At 36.2% G+C, this 22,915-nt stretch overlaps 2 protein-coding genes across 2 annotated transcripts; both read left to right on the forward strand.

Moving 5' to 3' along the window:
• Positions 1-2,821: 2,821 nt before the first annotated feature.
• On the forward strand, positions 2,822-8,664 carry LOC133797559 (uncharacterized). Its single transcript, XM_062235501.1, has 8 exons — positions 2,822-3,024; positions 3,169-3,279; positions 3,363-3,590; positions 3,686-3,768; positions 4,190-4,706; positions 4,835-5,230; positions 7,858-8,091; positions 8,207-8,664. The coding sequence occupies exons 1-8, from the start codon at positions 2,953-2,955 to the stop codon at positions 8,312-8,314; spliced, it is 1,749 nt and encodes a 582-aa protein (XP_062091485.1). The 5' UTR covers positions 2,822-2,952; the 3' UTR covers positions 8,315-8,664.
• Positions 8,665-14,254: 5,590 nt separating this feature from the next.
• LOC133797558 (uncharacterized) lies at positions 14,255-18,771 on the forward strand. Its single transcript, XM_062235500.1, has 8 exons — positions 14,255-14,369; positions 14,504-14,614; positions 14,698-14,925; positions 15,010-15,092; positions 15,281-15,797; positions 16,006-16,401; positions 18,134-18,367; positions 18,451-18,771. Exons 1-8 carry the CDS (start codon positions 14,289-14,291, stop codon positions 18,580-18,582), a joined length of 1,782 nt encoding a protein of 593 aa, XP_062091484.1. The 5' UTR covers positions 14,255-14,288; the 3' UTR covers positions 18,583-18,771.
• Positions 18,772-22,915: the final 4,144 nt, after the last annotated feature.

Here is a 22,915-nt window from a genome sequence, read left to right on the forward strand (position 1 = left end):
CCATTGCCGTTCTCGTTGCCTTTGCCGTTGCCGTTGGGTTTTGACCCATTGGCGACTTTGGCAGGCTCGGCAGTCCCCTTATCCTTGCCTGGGGGCTTTCCTTCACTGGCGATGGCATCCTCGAGCTTGATGTAGCGATCAGCTCGATCCAAAAATTCCTGGGTAGTCCTGACCCCATGCTTTCTGAGGCTGTTCCAGAGAGGCGTGCGGTGCTTAACCCCTGCAGTTATGGCCATCATCTTGCCTTCATCTCCCACTGTTTTCGCTCCAGCAGCTGCTCGCATAAAACGCTGGACGTAATCTTTCAGTGGTTCTCCGTCTTGCTGGCGTATTTTGACTAGCTGATTTGCCTCAGTTGGGTGCACACGACCCGCATAGAATTGTCCGTAAAATTCCTTCATGAACATCTCCCAGGAAACTATACTTGCAGAAGGGAATTTAAAAAACCACTCCTGTGCTGCATCAGAAAGCGTTGCAGGGAAGATCCTGCACCGAGCGTCTTCGGACACTTTCTGGATGTCCATTTGTATCTCAAACTTGTTGACATGAGATACTGGGTCACCATACCCGTCAAAATTCCAAAGCGTGGGCATTTTAAACTTACTAGGAGTCTCTGCCACAACTATCTTTTGAACGAAAGGAGTGCCCTTTCTCCTATCGTGATCAATATAAGATGTTCTTCCCCCGACCAGCTGTTGCACTGCCTGGTTGAGGGCATCTATCTGGGCCTGCACGGCGCCAGGAATCTCCGGGGCTTCTGGTGTTGGGGGAACGTACTCGTCGTGCCGTTCTCGGGGATCGTTGAGTACGTCTCTTAAATCCTCGTCTCTTCTCCGCTGCTCGCTAGCTCCAAGACGGTTAAAGACATTATTGTGCCTGGGCTGCCCCCCAGCGTTACGTCTTTCGGGTTGGTCATCCCTAGGTGGCGGGTTTCTGCCCCCACCTCTATCTTCGTTTCTCCGACCGGCGTTTCCCCTGCCTGAGTCGGCCTCATTATAATCGTGGCCATCTCTGAATCTTGATTGGCTACGATGGGATCGACTGTTCCCTCGGTTGTCTTCTCGGGCTGGAACCTCCCGAGCGTTAGAGGGTGGCCTGCGTTGGTCGGTAGGTCCCCGTGCATTATCATGCCGTGGGGGGCCCCGGACCGCAGAGCCTGTCTCTGAGTTCCTTCTGTTGCCAGAAGGACGCTATCCTCTGCTGGGAGGGTTTGGCTCTTCGCCCCTATGGCGTCTAGGACTGCGGGGCGGTTGCTCGACCCTATTCTGCCTTGGTAGCGGGGGATTGCCGCGACCAGCCTGGAATGGAGGTTGTGCTTCAGGATCCCTTGGTGGGACATCTTCCTGAGGCATTGGTGGCTGCTCGGGCCTTTGGGGGCTCGAGGGCTGGATCGGCGAGCTAGGATTAGGGCCCTTTTGGGGTGGCCCATTTGAAGGTTGATCAGGTTGTGATGCAGGTGCAGCCTGATTCCTAGCCAGCTGTAGGGCTGCTTCGAGGGCTGCCATGGCCTCCCTCTGGCGATGGTCTATCTCCGCCTGCCTTTCACTCAGTTCCAGGCGCTGTCGCTCAATATCTTGTTGCTGCCGTGCCATAATCTCGGCAGCACTTTCTTGGCTGGCCCTCAGATTGGCCAGTTCGTCCTGCAATACCCCAAGGGTATTCTTCAGCGTCTCGGAATCCAATTCTTCCTCATCGAATTCCAAATGTGGCTCATCTTCAGTCACGTTTGGAGGAGGAGGAGGCGGCTGAGATGGTGCAGCGCTAGCCGCCTGTCCAGTCTTCTTGGTAGTTTTCACCATTGATACTTCAACAATATTATATCAAGCTCTCAATGAAAGCACCAGAATGTTGACCTTGATTTTGGTCAACTGACACGGAGTCAATAATGCTTTATGTGGACAAATACGTTGAAATGAGAATAATGACCAAAACAATAAAGAACGCAAAAATTTATAGTGGTTCGGCCCCAGAATCTGGTAAAAACCTACGTCCATTTGAACTGTTATTGATATAAGATTCAAATGAGTGATCAAAGAACTAGGGTTCAATGAGTTTCACAAACCTCTGAAGAATCAAACAATCTCTCGAATGTGATAGCTCTAATACACTTGTAAAACTCTAATCCCAAATAATTAGAAAGCCAAAAGTCCCTTCCTTGAGCTATCTTTCTCTATTTATAGGCTCAAGGAAGATTACATTAATTTGTTACAGATATTCTTTCCTAAATAATCGGATACTCAGGAAATCATGGGAGATAATTTCGGATATGATTATAACTGCATAAGATTTTCTCCAAATATAGCGAGTATACGACCAGGTTGATTGTATATAAAGATTGAGCGTTGCGCCATAGACATTTTTCTGGTCGATGGTCGAACAAAACTCCTGCCAGATGTCAGCCACGTGTACTAAACGCCTGCCATGTCATCCATGCCTGTTTTTTAGATAACACACTTATTGCCCTCCAGGCACGCTAATCAATGTCCTAAACCTTATTAGCAAATTGGGGTGTTAGAGTAACATTCTTCAATAACAGAATTTATACAATTTCTCATTCTCTTCTTATGTCAACTAATTTGTTTTGTTTTGGTATGTTATACAATTGTATTAACAAAATTGGTATTTACGTTGCCAGTTTTCCTTTTTAAAATAACACTAATTATAATTTTTACTGACAATTTAAAAATGCTACTAAATATAAAAAGTTAGAAAGCTTAATTAATCTAATTGTATTTTTTACCAAATGCCACTAATCTAATATAAAAAAATAAATGAACCCTATCTATCTATAGCACGTGCCATCGCACTAATAAGGGACAAGAAGAAGCACCCCATTATAATATATCAAATAGATACTTTAATTTTTTACCAAAAAATGTCAACTGCACTGTAAGCTGAATTAAAAAGCTATTCTCTTCTGAAGCATCTTTCTCTCTTTCAAGGCACCACAATATGCTTCTTCTAATATTACTGGTATTACTGCTCTTCAGTGGAAATAAGAACTCTGTTTTTGCTTATCAAAAGGTACTAATAACGCACTTTTGTTTTTATCTGTTCATAATCTTATGCATTATTCATGATGATATGTATATTATATATATATATTACAAATCTGGGTCTTAAACATTTGATGATATACGAGATGATGTATAAATGTTTGTGGCTCAGAGCAATGAAGTTGACTATAGCAGTACTGAATGTCCAGACAAAATCGATCAATGCTCATCTCTTGAGTGTGCATTTGAGTTATTCGATGCCAGCTTCTTCAACAATACACAGGTCATTACTATTATAATTATGTACAAAATGAAAGCTGTCTGGCTAACTAGTTCTGGGGTTTGATTATTAATTACTTGATGTAGATGTTGGAGACTGTGAAGAGTGCAAAGGAGTTAAACATCCCCACAATTAGGGCCAATAGAAAACTTGTAGCTTCCATTAATGGGGGTTTGCAGTACCCTTCGGTTTTGATCTTCAATCCACAATGGGGCACTACTCAACACTCACCACCAAACACCACTACATTCAAATACCCTTCTTCCTCTGCCTTTCAAAGGCCTTCAAATGACGAAGATATTGCTTTCATGACAGTAAAGACTATTTTATGCTTAACAAAATGTTTAGTAAAACAGTTACAGACTACCTAGATTTATTTTTTATTTGGTGATTTGATGATGATAATCAGATTACTGAGTTAGGACAGCTCTTTAAGACAAAGCAAATTACATCTTTGGAGCTAACTGAGATTTTCTTGAGAAGATTGAAAAGGTAACAGCACTTGATATTGTGTGTGTTGTTGATATGTATTATTTTGGGTTTATACGAGTTGAGGTCACCAATTTTTCCCAAACTTTATTTTGTATTAGTTGTGTGCCCAAACTCACTAAATGTGTATCAGGAAGTCTTTTCTGTTAGAAAATTGTCTGCAGAATGCACAACCAAAATCAAAATCGAATAATGACCAATATTTTTTTACAGAGATACCTCTGCTTATATAAACCTTATTATTTTTAGCAAAATATAAGTACACAACATTGTATACACGTAGAAAAGAACATACAATTGTTTTTATGCTTGATTGATTGTGCAATCATGACACACACACACTTACCTTGATTCTACACCTTATAAAAAATCAATGCTTCTTTGTCCTATATCTATACTGAAGGCATAAAAATTAAATCACCAGGTACAATGGTGTTCTTGAAGCTGTGGTGTCTTACACAGAAGAATTGGCATACAAACAAGCAAAAAAGGCAGATAATTTGCTTGCCAAAGGAGTCTATTTAGGTCCTCTGCATGGTATTCCTTACGGACTAAAGGACATAATCTCAGTACCAAAATACAAAACAACATGGGGTTCAACCACTTTCAAGAATCAAGTCCTAAACACTGAAGCTTGGGTCTACAAGAGGCTCAAGTCAGCAGGGGCAGTGCTGGTGGCCAAGCTTGTTCCGGGGTCATTGGGCTACGATGACATATGGTTTGGAGGAAGGACTAGGAACCCTTGGAATATTGAGGAGTTCTCCACAGGCTCATCGGCAGGCCCCGCCGCGGCCACCTCGGCAGGCATGGTTCCCTTCGCCATTGGATCAGAAACAGCCGGATCCATCTCCTATCCCGCCGCGCGTTGTGGGATTACAGCGCTACGCCCCACATTTGGCACCACTGGCCGGACTGGCGTGATGAGCCTTTCAGAAAGCTTGGTACGTAATACCACTACTCTTCACTCTATAGCTAAATATTGGAATACAGAGAGTGACCTTTCGTGAACCTTGCTACAAAGCCCTATAATTATATGACACTAATATGTGTTGTGTGGTCCAATGAGCAGGACAAGCTAGGGCCTTTCTGCAGAGATGCGGCAGACTGTGCTATAGTGTTGGATGTTATCAGAGGAAAAGATCCAAACGACATGTCGTCCAGAGACATGCCCTTTGAGGATCCATTCTCAGTGGACATCACAAAGCTGAGAGTGGGATATCTTGAGGATGCTGAAATGGAGGTTGTTAAAGTGCTGGAGTCCAAGGGAGTTGAGATGATTCCCTTTAAGCTAAATTACACAGTGGACAGTGTTCAAGGCATCCTCAACTTCACCATGGAGGTTGATATATTGGCTCACTTTGATGAGTGGCAGCGTTCTGGATCTGATCAAGAATACGAAGCTCAATACCAATGGCCGACTGAGCTTCGTCCGGCACGCCTAATTCCAGCTGTTGACTATGTACAGGTAACAACATTATCTATGTCTAAAAGTGAAGTTTTTTTTAATTAATAATCCAGGGAGTTTTGAGTAACACAGCTGTATTATGTAAAAAAATCGAAAATTTTGAAAAATTGGTTTATTTTAAAAATTTAGCATTTCTCATGCCACGGTTTGTCTATTTTTTTTCCCTTATGACAAACAATGGCGGCTCTGTCTTTTCACAAATAAGTTTATAGCATTCGTTAGTACAAGATTCATCTTTGGATTGTTAGTATGTGTTGAGGTTCTGGAACACATTTAACAATATTTAAAAGAAAATGAGTTACTTCACTCAAAGTAAAATTACTATCCACATTCACTATCAAAACTACCTCCCATTATACTAAAAATGCTCTAGCTAGCATTCTCGGTCAAACAAAAAAAATACTTATAAATTAACCTGAAAAATAGCCACACAAAAAAAATGCCACAACCCATAGTTGTCCAAATAAATAAGTAAGAAAAAAAAAAAAAAAATCGAGCCACAATTGGCCAAAAAGAGTCTGAAATACTGTCCAAATAAATAAGTGAGTCAAACGAGTCACAACCGGTCAAATATTATCCAAAATAAATAGTGAGTCAAAATAATCATTGAGCCAAAAGAGTCACTAATGCTTCAGCTATTTAAGATTGGTGAGCATAAATAGCAACTATCTTAAGGAGATGTTAGTGTGTCTCATATGAAAAGTGTGTGAGCATATTCAATAATATATAAGAGCATGAGTCACTTTACTCATCATCAATTGGTTTTGATATGAAAACTTATGTTACTTAGACATTTTACCCGTATGTTTATATTTTCTACCATTACTATCCACATTTGTGATTAACTTCACTACTATACTTATACTTTCTACAATTACTTAGTAAAAATATAACTAATAAATCTCATTATGTTATTAAAAAAACCCACATATATAAAAATGTACAATTTCGTAATTTATATTTTAAACATAAGTTAAAATCCTATGATATATGAAAAACCATAATTAGTGAAAATACTTTTTCTGGTTTATTTGCAGTCAAAAAAAGAAAAAAAAATGCAATAGACACACTATAATTCTATTTCAAATTTGTTAAATTGAAGTATGGTACATTAGATACTTTTTTTTTCTTCTATTTATGTCTTTCTTGTCAAATATGCACTACATATAGAAAACAAAATTACTTGATTAAAAAATATTACATTTTGTACTATGAACTATGTACTTCATTATATCAATCAATGAATATTTGGTTATTTTATAAAAAAAAATAGAAGAAAAGTTATATATTTTAAAAAAATTCCACCCTCTACGTATCAATTAGAAACTTATTATATTTCGTTATGGGCATGGATGGACCCCACTTGATTGTTTTTATTTTTTAATAATTTATATATATTAATATTTTTATTATAAAAAAATCTCAAATATTTAAAAAAACATTTAAATTCCGCTAATATGAAAAAAAATCTAAATTTAAGAAAAAAATGCACTTAAACCTCTTAAATTACCAAAAAGATCTCCAAATTTAAAAAATATTACATTTAAACCCCTAAAATTAATAAAAAAAGCCCTAAATTTATAAAAATTACATTTAAATCCCTTAAAAGTTAAAATTACAAAAAAATCTCCAAATTAAAAAAAAAACATTTAAACCAATCTAAAATTATAAAAATGTAAAATTTAGTTCCTACTCACCTAAAGGACCGACTCCATACTAGTAGGTCTCTAAGAGCATCTCCAGTGGGAGTTGCCTTACATAGAGCTTACTCACAAGTGAGTCCCTATGTGGACTTTTGGTGACTTTTTAACAAAGATTGACACTGCTTGGCAATGTTGCTCATTGTTTAAAAAAAAAGAAAAATAATTATAATTGGCTACTTTTAATACAAAATTAATATAGAATTTTGAGAGTCAACTTCTATTGATGTCTCATTGGATATGCTCTAAGAGCACAGTCCCAAGGTTGCTAGACTGAGTTTGTCAGTTTTTTTGCTAAGTGGCATTGACAAAGTAATTCACTTGAAGATTTTGATGGGTAATGTGTTGCTGGACAGTGGCAACCTTGCTTAGTTTTTTTTATATATTTTTTATTTTGAAAATATTTTAAAAAATTTTGGCAACTTATGAGGATGCTTGAGCGAGCAATCTCAATGATTACTTTATTCTATTTATTAAAATACTTCGTTAAAATCCCATTTTTTTTATTTTACCTCACATTTTTTACATTACACTATACATCAACTACTCTATATTTTCTTTTACATCATTTAAATATTATAATTATAAATATTATTTAATAATTTAAGTAAAAAAACATATTAAAAAGGAAAAAATAATAATAAAATATTTGCTAATGGGAGAGAGAAAGGGAAAAAAGGACAAAAAAAATATTAAAAAATATTTACATAGCTAATATAAGCTTAGTTACATTTAGAATAGAATTTATTGGGTTTAGTGCTAAGTTATTATAGATATATATTTAGAGGAGCTAATAGAATAGATATTAAGTCATTTAGCTAAAAAAATTTACATTTGGACTACTTTAAAGCAGCCATTGGGATTGCTCATCTAATAAGAATAAAGAAATGGTGAATGGTGATATATGTAAAGTTATGTTATGTGTAGGCACAAAGAGGGCGTGGAAGGTTGATTAAAGAAGTGGAAGAAAGTTTGAAGAGTATTGATGGTTTCATTGGAAATGCAACTGATTGGGAGAAAGTATGCATGGGGAATCTAGTTGGGATGCCTCTCATTGTGGTCCCAACAGGCCTCAAACCCATCTCCCATTCACCTCCCAATACTCCACGGAGAACTACCATCACCACCGGAATTTATGCTCCTCCTCAAAAGGATCACATTGTAATTATTATTATTATTATTACTTTGTGTTGATATAAATAGAATAAGGAAATTAAGGGGCTAGGTTTAGACTTTATAGTATTAAGTAAGTAAATTAATAGATTTTGTTTTGCAGGCTCTTGCACTAGCAATGGCTTACCAGTCGGTCACTAATCATCACAAGCAGCGCCCACCCATTGACGAAGATCTGGACTCACACGTGTTGTCATTTAGCATTGCCTAACATCACATGAGATAGCAATTTATGGTTGGTTGTTAAACAAAATGTATGAGATCCGATATTAGATTGCACCAATAACAATGTGTTATTTTCTTGTGGTATTGGACAGCAGTGGTATCCCTTACCAATACTCAATGTGATTTATTTTCTTTTCACGGATCACATAATTTAAATGGACGACATTCACCTAATGTGAAACGAAGCATTCGAAAAACTTGAGGAGAAATTATAGTGACATTTGTAGCTTTAACACTTTCTATTTATAGATTTAGATGTGTTGTTTTATACCATATTGTAATATATAGTACTCTATTAGATTGTTTTATATAGCATATTTTTAAATTGACTTGTATTCTAATAATATATTATACAATTTATACAAGGGTTTATACTTTTTTGGACCTGTGTTTTTTCCTATTACCTGTTTAGATCCTGTGTTTTGACAAATTATTTTTTGGACCCTATGTTTTGTAAAATGGTTAAAATAGAACACTAAACTCGATTTTGATCAATGTTTTTTCAACTAAAATCACAAATAATTTACCAAACTAACAATTCAGAACAAAAATAAAATTATTCTGCTTAAAAACTGTGTTGTTATATTCAATTTTTTCTTCATCAAAATTGAGTTTAGGGTTCTATTTTAACTGTTTTACAAAACATATGGTCCAAAAAGTAATTTGTCAAAACATAAGGTCCAAACAGGTATTTGGAAAATACACAGGGCCCAAAAATATATAAACCATTTATACAATATAACATGGTATAATAGTAGTTACCAAACAAAGCCTTGTATATATGTATATACACAAAATAGATACATATGGGCGGCAATGAAAGAGAGCATAACGACAATTAGTGTTCAAAGATGGACGGCCTGGAGAGGAGAATAATAAAACTGCACCACTATTGGAAGTGGACAGAGAGATAACGATGATACATTATAAATTATAATATCAATATAATTTCCTGAGAAATACAAAATCTAAAATTGTCCTAAAGCTTTATCATCTCAATCAAGCAGGCTTAATTAATTCATAGCCTGATTTTAATAGTCTTATTCTTCCTACTCATACATTAGCCATTTGTTATTAAGCATAACAAATTAGATTTAGCCAAACAAACTTGGGATTTTTTTTCTTTTACTTTATATTATTCTAAACTCCTTTTTTTTTTTTTTACTTTTAAAAATTGAAGTCTAAACTTACTATATAATGTGCAGTTTGCATAATATTTTTAAATCTCCAAACCATAAACCTCATTATATGTCGTGCAATTTGGAGAAAATACAACTCATCAACTCGTAATAGAAAGAAAAAAAACACGATGTACAGTGCAGTTGGCATGAGATGGTATTTTACTACGCAAGTTGATGAGTTACATGTTCACATTTTAAAGCCAGTGTTTTTTTTTTTGCCTCTTTCAATTTTAATATTATTTATTTAGAGGTGCGAACAAAACTTTCTTTCCCACTATTGTTTATATTAGTAATCCATGCATGCATAGATTTTATTAAATCGTTTGATATTTTGGTAATATTTTAAATTAATATTGCAAAACTTGACAGACTAAGCACTTAGTGGAAAAGAGCATAAAAAAATTGTTCCTAAAAATAATAGTAGGGAAAATTCTTAGCTAAGAGTATTATTTTTGTCTTTACTGGTAGGAGTATTTTTGTTTTATTACTTGGAAAAATTATAATATAATTTTTTTTATACGACGATATACATCATAGTTATAGCAGATATCTCATCAATTTTTGATAAATTTGAAATAATTTATAGTGTCGAAATCAAGATGCAAATAGGCAGTTGCACAGGTGTTTGATTTTTTTTATACGAGCCTAAAATAAACTATTTGAACTCTTATTTCGTCACCATAAATTATTCTAAATTTTTTGAAAATTAATAGAATATGCACTATAACTATTATGAATACCATTATGATAGCTCAGCAATGAAAGGGGTATTGTTCGAGTCAATACAAAACTCCACAAGCCAATAAGCTTCTACAATCAACATAACATTTCTTAAATACATTTTCTGCTATTTAAACTTTGGAATTAAAAACTGAAAAAAATAACAAGGTCTAAACAGTAACTGCCTCCACGATTGCTCTTAGCTCCCTGAAGTAAGCCGAAGTTCCAGCGAATTTGGGCCCTAATTTCCTGCTGAAAAATGCAATGGGGTGGCCTTCTTGCATTAGCACGGCCCTGATTCCGACACTTGAGGCATCGGCCTCTATGATAAATTCTTTGGAGAAGTCGGGTAGAGAGAGAACGGGTGTCTCCGTCATGGCTCGCTTGAGATGATGAAAGGCAGCATCTGCTTGAATCGTCCAATAAAAGTTATCCTTCTTCAGTAATTCAGTTAAAGGGGCTGCAATGGAGGCATAGTGTGCAACGAATCGGCGATAATACCCAGTAAGCCCCAGAAATCCCCTCAATTGTTTGATGTTACGCGGTTGTGGCCATTCCAACATGGCTGAAATTTTTGAAGGATCTGCCTGTACCCCTTTAGCCGACACCAAATGGCCCAAATAATCAATGGTTGGCTGGAAAAACTTGCATTTGTTGGCCTTGGCAAAGAAACAGTGGTCACGTAGTATTTGTAATACCATTCGCAAGTGTTGGCTGTGGTCCTCCCATGTTCGGCTATATACAAGTATGTCATCGAAGAAAACTATCACACAATGGCGCAATAGAGGCTTGAACACCCGATTCATAGTTGCTTGAAAAGTAGATGGGGCATTTGTAAGGCCAAATGGCATTACGGTGAATTCGTAGTGGCCTTCATGCGTTGTAAACGCTGTTTTATGAATATCCTGTGGAGCCATGCGAATTTGATGGTAACCCGCTCTCAAATCCAGCTTTGAAAATACCTGTGCATCGCCCAACTCATCCAACAGCTCATCAATGGTGGGTATGGGAAATCGATCCTTAATGGTGATATTGTTCAGCGCTCTATAATCCACACAAAAATGCCATGATCCGTCTTTTTTTTTCACTAACAGAACTGGTGATGAATACGGACTGTTACTTGTCTGAATGAACCCGTAGCTCATCATTTCGCCTACTAACTTCTCAACGACATCCTTCTGAAAATACGGGTAACGATAGGGTCTAACTCTGACTGGTTGAGTACCTGGTTGTAAGCAGATGCGGTGGTCTGCGCCACGGTATGGTGGCAGCTGTGTGGGTTCCGAGAAAACATCAGTAAATGCCGTGAGAATACCCCTGGCTATCTCTGGTAAAGTAGCTTCGATCTCCTCTATCTCCCCGACTGCGTGTTGATGGTTGTCACGGCCTGCTGCCAACATAAACATTTCTGTCACGTCTCCTTCACGCACCATAGAACGCAGCTGAGTAATGGATAATTGATGAGCATCGGACTTCGACGAACCAGCGAGTTTTATGATAGATCCTTGCCACTGAAATTCCATTGTGAGCTCCTTGTGGTTGTGAATGCATGGTCCAAGTGTCTGAAGCCATTGCATACCCAGAACCACATCAAGTCCCCAAATAGGCAAAATGTACAAATCAACCAGGAATTTATGGCCCTGTAATAGTAGCTCAACCCCTCTGCATAACTGTGAACACCATAATGAATTGCCATTGCCCATGTATACCTTAAACCGTTTAGTTTCCACACAAGTCAGACCCAATTTGGCTGCTAATGCCTCTTGAGTGAAGTTATTATTACTCCCCGTATCAATCAGCACCTCCAACTGCTCCTTGCCGTGAAAGGCTTGAATACGAAATATCCTGGGGTCCGTCGAATTAGCTAGAGAGTTTAGACTAACTTCTTCGGTTTGGGAGTCTTTACCATCAGTTATAATTTCCACCCCCGCCTGTGTCTCCTCATCTTCATCCTCATCCCCTTGAGTGCAGAGAATCAGAACCCTGTTTTTACACTTATGACCGAAGCTGTATTTCTCGTCGCAAGTGAAGCATAAGCCCTTCTCCCGTTTTTCTTTAATTTCAGTCGGTGATAGTCTCTTAACCGGTAATGGAGGAGTGCTCGGTATTGAAAACTTCGAAGTTGCTGGTACACTTGTGTTGGACCCGCTGGAACCCGATCCTATCCCCTTGTGAACTGCTGGAATTGGGTGACCAATTCGAACGTCCCGTTTCCCCTCGAACATGGCCTAGTAACTCCTCATTGCGGTCCTCGAACAATTGGGCCTTCACCATAGCGTCGGCTAAATCGATGGGTTTAGCCAATAGCAATTCCCTGCGTATTTCACTCTTCAAACCCCACACGAAAAAATTCAAGAAATACTGTTCTGAAACTCCTGTGATTTGAGTCATCAGCGACTCAAATTACGTCCGAAACGATGATACCCGTCCAGTCTGCACCAGCTTGGAAATTCTACCCAAAGGATCGTCATAAATGGAGACTCCAAAACGCATCCTCAACGCCCTCAAGAATGATTCCCAATCTGAGAACCCTCCTCCCTTCTCCATCCACTGGAACCAGGTCGACGAAGCTCCCTCAAGGTGAAATGCGACCATAGCCAGACGTACCTCCGGTAAGACCCCGTGTAAATCGAAGAATTTGTTGATTTTATAAATCCAATCTTCCACATTCGTACCATCGAAGCGATGAACCTTCACACGTAGCACCTTCAGTAGAGAGTTTATCTCCCGAGAATCAACGGTTGCTGTCGGTCTATGCCCAGACGAAGACCCAATGCCGCTGCTAGCATGTCCGTGAGGTTTCGACAATGGTGTCTGCGATGGATCCACTCGCTCATCCAGGTGAGGTTTCGACAATGGTGTCTGCAATTGATCCACTCGCTCATCCAGGCGAGATACCTGCTCATCCAATCTCGCTGAAAATCGAGCAAATTGTTCCTCTGAATGTTTCTGAAAATTGGTTTCCATTGCCTGAATCATGGCCGCCAGTTCTTCGTTCTTCATGTTGGAGATGAAGATCCAATGAAAGCACCAGTGATAGCTCAGCAATGAAAGGGGTATTGTTCGAGTCAATACAAAACTCCACAAGCCAATAAGCTTCTACAATCAACATAACATTTCTGAAATACATTTTCTGCTATTTAAACTTTGGAATTAAAAACTGAAAAAAATAACAGATTGCTAGTGCTCCCGCGGGTTCCTCAGCTCCTCTCCATTCTAACAAACTCTTGCATCCATCGAGGCTTCACGCGCTTGCGAGTCCCACGCGTTCCCATTCTCTCTGCATGGCTGGTTTGCCTTGCTTCCTTCTCTTCGCTACCTTTGTCAACTTCCTTTTGCTGCCTGGTTTCTTCTTCGGCTGTTCCTTCTTCCAGCCAGCCTTCTATCCTGGTTTGGGCTTTGTTTGGGTCAATCAATATTGGGCCTGGCCTAATACATTATATAAAAAATATTATATTATAATTTCTCCAGTATTAAAAATAGAAATATTCCTATGGTTAGAGTAAAAAATTATGCTCTCCTACCAAAGAAGCTGCCATAATAGTAGTTGATTATTCTAACAGATAAATTCATAGGAAAAAAAAATTAAAAAGATAATATTAAATATGTTCTCTTTTTAAAATCTCTTAGAGAGTCCCATATTAAAACATTATACCATTGAAAAAAAAAAGCATAACATAAGAGTTTTTTATTTTCTTTTTGCGAGTGTTCTATCTTTTAGTTAACACAAAGTCAACTTAAAGATGAAAAAGTGGATTAATCTATTACCATTTTGGTGCCGTGGTCATCCGGTACAGTTTGATTATGAAATATATCTCTAAATTAAAATGAATATAACATTAAAATTGAGGACCCAACATTGACTAATGAGCCAGGAACTCATCGTCAAACCAGATATTTTAGACCAAGAAAAAGTCAAACTTGGACATAGAGTTAGAAAGCTCAGTTCAACTCATCACATTTCACTGTTCCCTCAACTACAAAGATATTAATTTAAATTTCTCTCTTTAAAAACCACAAATCAAATGATCCACAACAACTTCTTTTATCACTTAGAACATGTCACATCTAATTTTACTGGGACTACTACTCTTCAGTAGTGGAAGTGGAAACTCTGTTTTTGCCCTTCCCCATCAAAAGGTACTAATTTACTTTTTTGTTTTTCTTTTCTTTTTAATCAGCTTATAACCTTATGCATTATTCATGAAGATATCTGATTAACATGGTTCTTAAACATTGATAATACATGAAGATGATGTATAATTGTGACACAGGACAATGAAGTTGACAATAATGGTACTGAATGTCCAGCCAAAATGGGGCAGTGTTCATCTCTCAAGTGTGGATTTGAGTTATTTGATGCTAGCTTCTTCAACAATACTAAGGTCATTATCAATATTATAATTATGTACAAAATAGAAGCTATGTAGTTAACTAGTTCTGGGGTTTTTTTAATTTCTTGATGTAGATGTTGGAGATTGTTAAGGATGCAAAAGAGTTCAATATCCCCATAATGAGAGCCAATAGAAAACTTGTGGCTTCCATTAATGGGGGTTTGCAGTACCCTTCGGTTCTGGTCTTCAATCCACAATGGGGCACTATTCAACACCAACCACCAAACACCAATAGATTCAAATACCCTTCTTCCTATGCCGTACGAAGGTCTTCAAATGAGGAAGATATTGCCTTCATGACTGTAAAGACTACTTCCCTGCATATATCTGTTAAAGGCTATTTATATTTATATTTTTATATCTGGTGATTTGATGATGATAATCAGATTACTGAGTTAGGACAGCTCATCAAGACAAAGCAAATTACATCTTTGGAACTCACTAAGATTTTCCTAAGAAGATTGAAAAGGTAACACTAGCTACTTGATATTGTGTGTGTGAGATGTATTTTAGCTAAAGATAAGCAGAGTTCGTTATTTATACACACAAAACAATATAAAGTTGTTCTTATGTTTACTTACCTGGATTCTGAACATTATGTAAATATTTATACTTCTTTATAGTAATTATGTATTAAAGGCAAAAATTATTCACCAGGTACAATGGTGTTCTTAAGGCTGTGGTGTCTTACACAGAAGAATTAGCATACAAACAAGCAAAAAGGGCAGATAGTTTGCTTGCCAAAGGAGTCTATTTAGGTCCTCTTCATGGTATTCCTTACGGACTAAAGGACATAATCTCAGTACCAAAATACAAAACAACATGGGGTTCCACCATTTTCAAGAATCAAGTCCTAAACACTGAAGCTTGGGTCTACAAGAGGCTCAAGTCAGCAGGGGCAGTGCTGGTGGCCAAGCTTGTTTCAGGGTCATTGGCCTATGACGACATTTGGTTTGGAGGAAGGACTAGGAACCCTTGGAACATTGAGGAGTTCTCCACAGGCTCGTCGGCAGGCCCCGCCGCGTCCACCTCGGCTGGCATGGTGCCCTTCGCCATTGGATCAGAAACAGCCGGTTCCATCTCCTTTCCCGCCGCGCGTTGTGGGATCACAGGGCTACGTCCCACATTTGGCTCCATTGGCCGGACTGGCGTGATGAGCCTTTCAGAAAGCTTGGTATGCAATACTACTTCTCTTCACTCTATAGCTAAAACTTAGGGTTGCACAAAACTCGTACAAATAAATATTTGTTAGGATTGGCAGTGGCACAAATAGTATACCATTATTTTGAGTTTTAAAAACTTAGGCTAGTTTGGTATAACTCATTTTCTGTGCTATTATTATGATACTAATTAATACATGTGTGTTGTGGTCCAATATGCAGGACAAGCTAGGGCCTTTCTGCAGAGATGCAGCAGATTGTGCTATAGTATTGGATGTTATTAGAGGAAGAGATCCAAACGACATGTCGTCCAGACACATGCCCTTTAAGGATCCTTTCTTAGTGGACATTACAAAGCTGAGAGTGGGATATCTTGAGGATGCTGAAATGGAGGTTGTTAAGGTGCTGGAGTCAAAGGGTGTTAAGATGGTTCCTTTTAAGCTAAATTACACAGTGGACAGTGTTCAAGGCATCCTCAACTTCACCATGGACGTTGATATGTTGGCTCACTTTGACGAGTGGCAGCGGACTGGATCAGATCGAGCGTATGAAGCTCAAGAACAATGGCCTACTGAGCTTGGCCGGGCACGCCTAATTCCTGCAGTTGACTATGTACAGGTAACAATATCTTATAAGTCTAGAATTGAAGTTATTTTATTGAGTTTATGAAAATGTTTGCTATTTATCCAGTTTAGTATTTTCTAAGCAAAAAATCAAATCAACATTTATCTAAAAGATACAAGAGAAATTTTATATAGTTCAGCCCAGATTAGAAAAATCCACTAAGAATATGAGAGAGTTTTTACTGGATCAAAGTAACAATTACAAAAACATCACCTACTTTGAATTTACACTTTGTTCAAACTTATCTCACTATACTTCAATGTACTTTTCCACTTATGTTGAGCTGAGCATTCCACTCAGTTCTTCAAATTTTTCACCATAGCTCATGACTACTTCAAGAGAAATCGTTCTTATTTTCTGTACCTAATCAACACTAGAAGAATTTTTTTTTTCCAAAAAAGAACACTATTAGTGTAAAAACTAATATTAAAAGGTTAGTAAAAATCAGAAAAGATGGCCAATCAGATAAACAAAACAGTGATCAATTGACACCGCTTGTTCATAATAAGTCAAACTTTAGCATATACACCCCTTGAATTTTTGTTGTTGTTTTCAAGTCATTGAGATCTTTTTTGGCAATCAAGTACTCAAGTTTTAAAAACAATAATAATTAAATCTTTGTAGATATTTTTTTAGGCAACGACTACAACACATCACATTTTTTTGCAATACTGGTGCATCATTTTTCTATTTCGACATCTGAATAGTTATAATCCCAAAAAAATTTATATGACGGAGTACATTGTAAGTATTTAGAATATCCTGCAAATTTTCAAGAAATTTTGAATAGTTTACGAAACTGAAAACAGAGTGCAAATTGTCAAATTTTACACGCATACACAAAAAAACAGGCACGCGTGCAACAAACAATTTAGACTCTGTTTCGATACCATAATTTATTCAGAATTTCTTGAAAATTTGTAAGATGTTCTATATAGCTATAGTGTACACCATCTTATAAATTTTTTTGGGATTATAATTATTCAGGTGTTGAAATAGAAAAAAGATGCATCGGTATTGCAAAAAAAAAGATGCATTGTAGTCGCTCCCTATTTTTTTAATACAAAATTATAAGTTTTTTTTATAGATAATTAATTTTCATATTTTTTAAAATATTATACACCTTAAAATTTATACATCATATTATAATATATAGAAAATTAAAAAAAAAAGATTTAATAACTATTATTTATAAAATTGAACTTGATTAATTGCCAAATGTATTTTTTAAGAGCTAAATTATCAAACAAGATAAAACTTGTAGGGTATGTATGTTGAAACCCTTAAAAAGACACTTATGGGTGTTTGTTATAATGTGTAGGTAACTTGTGAATGGGAATCTAAAATCCACTCTATGTTTGGTTGAGTTTTTGTTGGGCTGTAGAGCCTTTTGTGGGCTTCACATGCTACTTTCTAATATAAACATCTTTTATCTTTTGGAGTTTTATATTACCCTAATGTTGAGAGAATTGCTAACGGGTCAACACCACAAGAATGTGACATAATGTTATTGGTGCAATTCAATATTTGAATTTAATAAATATTATGGGATATTGCTAATCAATCATGAGGTGTGTCACCTCATATGCTGTTGAACAATTTAAAATGTCAAATAACAACACTCTAATGTAGAACTCATGCACACATCACAAAGTCATTCCCACCATCTCAAAATCATATACCAAACACCTCCCTAACGTTTAGTTAATTGTGTTATGTTATGCAGGCACAAAGAGCGCGTGGAAGGTTGATTAGGGAAGTAGAAGAAAGTTTAAAAGGTGTGGATGGTTTCATTGGGAATGCAACTGACTGGGAGAAAGTATGTATGGGAAATCTAGTAGGGATGCCTGTGATCGTGGTTCCAACAGGCCTCAAGCCCATCTCCCATCCACCTCCCAACACTCGGCGGAGGACCACCATCACCACCGGCATTTATGCTCCTCCTCAAAAGGATCACATTGTAATTATACATCATTGTCACTATTGCTCATTAGTTTTTATGTTAATAAGTAAGTAAATCCATGATGAATTTGACTTTTGCAGGCTCTAGCACTGGCAATGGCTTACCAATCAGTCACTAATCATCACAAGCAGCGCCCACCCATTGATGATCTCGGCCCGCGTGACGTGATTCGCATTCCAAACCCACCCCCTCCTCCTCATCATCATCCTTAATTTTTAATCATTGTGCTAACAAAACTATCTTTCCCACTCTTAATTTGTTGGTATATTATTAAAGTGGTGCTCCATACGTGTATTCCATATAGCTATTTATTGTGATGTTATAAAATCATTATTAAAATTTACAGGCTTAAGCCTCATAATCACCAACCAATACCACGCGACTCCTGTTACTCACCAGTACTACTCTTTTGTTGGTGCAATGCTATTTGTTTGACTTCAATCATATATCATCATATATATATTATATGACGTAGTAATTGGAAACAAACTGTACATATTGCTGTGTATGTATGAGTAAAAAATGTTTATTTCGCTTATATCTAATAAAAATTTTGACTTTTTTTGTTTTGTTTTTTTTAATGTTTTAATAATTATAATATAAATATTTTTATAAATAAAATTTCTTTAAAAAATTATTTGGATAATCAATTAAAAAAAGTTGAGAAAATTATTCTCATTTTAAAAATACAGTTATATTTACATCCCACACATAAAAAGACTTCAAACTAAATATACCTAGCTATTTAATAAATTTAAAATATATATTTATTGTCTCGTATTTTGGACGAAGACCCAAAAATAATATTAGCAAGTTTTGTGAGAATGGATTCAAGTGTTTAAGGTGTAATTAATACTAAAAATAACGATAAAGGAATAGAAGATTTGTAGTGGTTCAACTTAAGAATTGAACTATATTCACTTAGTCTTTTTTTTTTTCTTTTCAATCTTAGACTTTACTATTTATATTGAAAAATGACTAAGATTACAATTTAATTTTATTGTCTTGCCAAAGAACAGGCAAATATGCTTGAAAAATTAGACTATAAAAATTAAAAATAAAACATTAAAATTTCATTTTCATCTCCCCAAATGAACACCTACAAAATAAATAAATAAATAATAATGAATTAGTATTAAATATTAAATAATGATTACAGTAATATGATTTAAAATTTTGATATTGGAATAAAATATTTTCTTAAATAATTTTTAAATGAAGAAACTAAGAAAATGCGAAGTCCCCAAAATTGGCATTGTCACTTCTAAATCTAATTTATTCATCTCTTTCAAAAACAAAAAAAAAAATCTAATTTATTCATTAAGTCAATAGGATACCTACCTCACAATTCAACAAACATGAGTTATCTCTTACCCAATAAAAATATGTAAACTTATAGAAAAAGATAAAAAAAAATAGAAGTGTTTTTGGAGTTTGGGTATCCATCCACCCAATAGTTTTGTTTAAGGATATTAGCAAAAATAATAGGACAAAATATTTTTTTCTCCGAACTATAGTATTTGTAAAATTTTGTCTCCCAAATTTTTTTGTCTAGCAAAAATACTCGAATTATAGAACTTGTAGATTTTTGCTCATTCCATCAAAATAATATCGGTTTGATGACGTAGTAGTTTAAAAACTTATTTTTGATTAATTAATTGATTTTAAATTAGAAAAAATAAATAAAAATTATTTTAAAAAATAAAAAATTATTAACAACTTACTTTTAAATTTATTAAATTATATAAAATCCAATAAATAAGAAATCAACGAACATAAATAATTTTTAATCCAAATATAATTTTAAAAAAACTAAACTCAATAATTCTAAACTAAATTATATTTTGAACTAAACTAAATTAGTTCTAAAAGGAAGTAAATATTATTCTAAAAATATTTATCTTGAATATCTCTCATTTTGATGGTGTCACTATTAGCCTGAGTAGACACACAAAAAATCTAAAAATGTACAACTAGCCTGAGAATGCACAAACTTAGCCTAAACAAGCATAAAACAAAACGAAACAGCACAAAACAAGCCTAAATAGGCACAAAACAAACTCAACCAGGCATAAGATAAGTCTAAACATGCACAAAACAAACCAGAGGCTGCATAAGACTTGTCAAAAATCTATTTAAGTTTTTTAGTAGTGTAGAAAAAATATTCAAACAATTTTGTCATTAAAATTAGTTATTCACTTAGTCATTGTTATTGATGTGTGAGATTGCAAGCTTTTGTTATATTTTATTACATAAGAGCTCTATAAAGCATGGAGATTTTAGAGGAAATTACATTTTATATGAGATTTTTAATAGAGTTTGCAAAAATATGGCAATTTAAAAAAAAAAAAAAGATAATCTATGACTCTTTTTAAGAATTTTTACCTTTATGGGTTTATTTTATCATATTTTTGTATAAAAGTTGTTTATGTCATAGTTTTACTCTTAATCAAGTTTTATAAATTTGGAAGGGTATGTTTGTAATTTAATTATTTTTTTTGTTTATTTGAATTTTATATTAAATTTTTTTTGGTTGTTTTGCAATTTTTTTTTGTAATATGAATTTTTTTTATTTATTATAAACATTTTCTTAGATTGTACGTTTTTTTTTTCAAAACCTGGTAAAGTAATCAGTTACTTGATTGATTTTTTACAGTTATGTAAAATAAATTCCTAGAGCTAATAAAATGTGTAACGCCCCAACTCCAGGGACCGCTACAGTGCACATTGAAAACAGTGCTAAACTCGCTAATCGAGTCATTTGGCCATAAACGTGTAACTAAGTATGATTAGAAGTTTACAGGTTAAAAACTTTGGTTAAGATATAACGTTTCACTAGAACGTTTAACATATACATTGGGATCCCAAAAACATAATTTCAGAGTCTATTACAAAAGAATATTTACAACAGGCCGTTCTAAGCGGCAAAACAGGGCTCAGCCCTAGTTCCACTTTCAAACCTCGCCCAAGTATTGGTCGAGCAGCTGCATATGTACACGTCATCACCTAAGCTCTTCAACTCAAGGATGGTCCAGCTTCCTTTTTCCTTTACCTGCACCACAAAGCACCCGTGAGCCGAAGCCCAGCAAGAAAACTCATATGATCATAAACAGTCATATCATGATATCAAATCATATCTGGCATGCCTAGCACTCATAGCTCTATTCAGCATGCAAATGAATTCAGACAGATGCTGGGGTATCTAGGATAAGAAGTCCTAGCCTTCTGATTTGAGGACTATCAAGTCAATCCTAATCAGATGAGTGTCGCAACACTTGAGGTTCTGGTAAACCATACTGAGTGACCGACAAGCGAGTCACTAATTCAAATGGAAGGGCGGCTGTTGGGTAAGCCTCTAGCCTTCAATAGGTTCTGGTAAACCATACTGAGTGATTGACAAGCAAGTCACTAATTCAAATGGAAGGGTGGCTGTTGGGTAAGCCTCAATCCTTCAACAGGTTCTGGAAAACCATGCTGAGTGATCAACAAGCAAGTCACTGGAGCCTCAGTGCCCAAAGCCATGCATATGATGACCAAAATGACCATACAGAGCTCATAGCTATGATCAGATGAGTGAATATCACTTTGAGGTCCTGGTAAACCATACTGAGTGACTGACAACCAAGTCACTAGGGGCCCAGTGCCCAAAGCCGTGTAACGACACCGTTACCCAGGCTTTCCTGCAATGGCTCTAAATGACTAGTTTTGGCTAGATAAATGCTTGTTTATGTTCATCGAACTTGAGGTCGGTCCTGCATTAATGCTCTTTGAGTCATTCAATGCAGAAGGTCGATTAGGTCCAATCGACATAGCTTGCACTAAACACACTAGGGTTGTCATGACTAGTGAGTTAGCACAATGTGACCAGTGCCTAGTACCACTGCCGAACCTGACCAGTGAGTCACGGCTTCACAGTTGATACTAACACATTTGCCAAATCTGACTAATGAGTCAGCCCTGTGTGACCAGTGCCCAGTACCACTGCCGAACCTGACTAATAAGTCACAGCTTCACAGTTGATACTAGCACCTTTGCCAGACCTGACTAATTAGTCAGTACCATGCACAAGTAAGCAATGCTATCAATGTGTATCATATGCCAATCATCCAAGAACAGGGCATTCAACATGCTTACTAAACAGTTGCTAGCATAATTATGATCATGCACAAACACAGAAACTCAAGCTCTGACCAATCTCATATTCATCATTCATGGCATGCCCTAATCACATGTTTCTCGTGCATCACATGCATCGCACTTAATCATCCAGCATGCTTCAACAATAATCATATGCAAATGGGCAAGATTGCCAAGCATTCATTATGCTATCCATGTTTACATTTAAACATCCAACATGCATCAATCATAGCCATGCATGTCACATATGGGGTGCAGCTTTCTTACCTTGGGTCCAAGCACAGGTTACCAACAAATGAGCCACAAGCACGATCCTGATCCAAGCCTCTAGTGTTAACCTAGTCACAACCACAAATGGTGATCCAATGAGTTCAAGTTCTAAAATCAACCCTTGAACTAAAACTTAGC

This window comes from Humulus lupulus, chromosome 8 (assembly GCF_963169125.1).
Source record: "Humulus lupulus chromosome 8, drHumLupu1.1, whole genome shotgun sequence".
NCBI classification, from domain to species: Eukaryota; Viridiplantae; Streptophyta; class Magnoliopsida; order Rosales; family Cannabaceae; genus Humulus; species Humulus lupulus.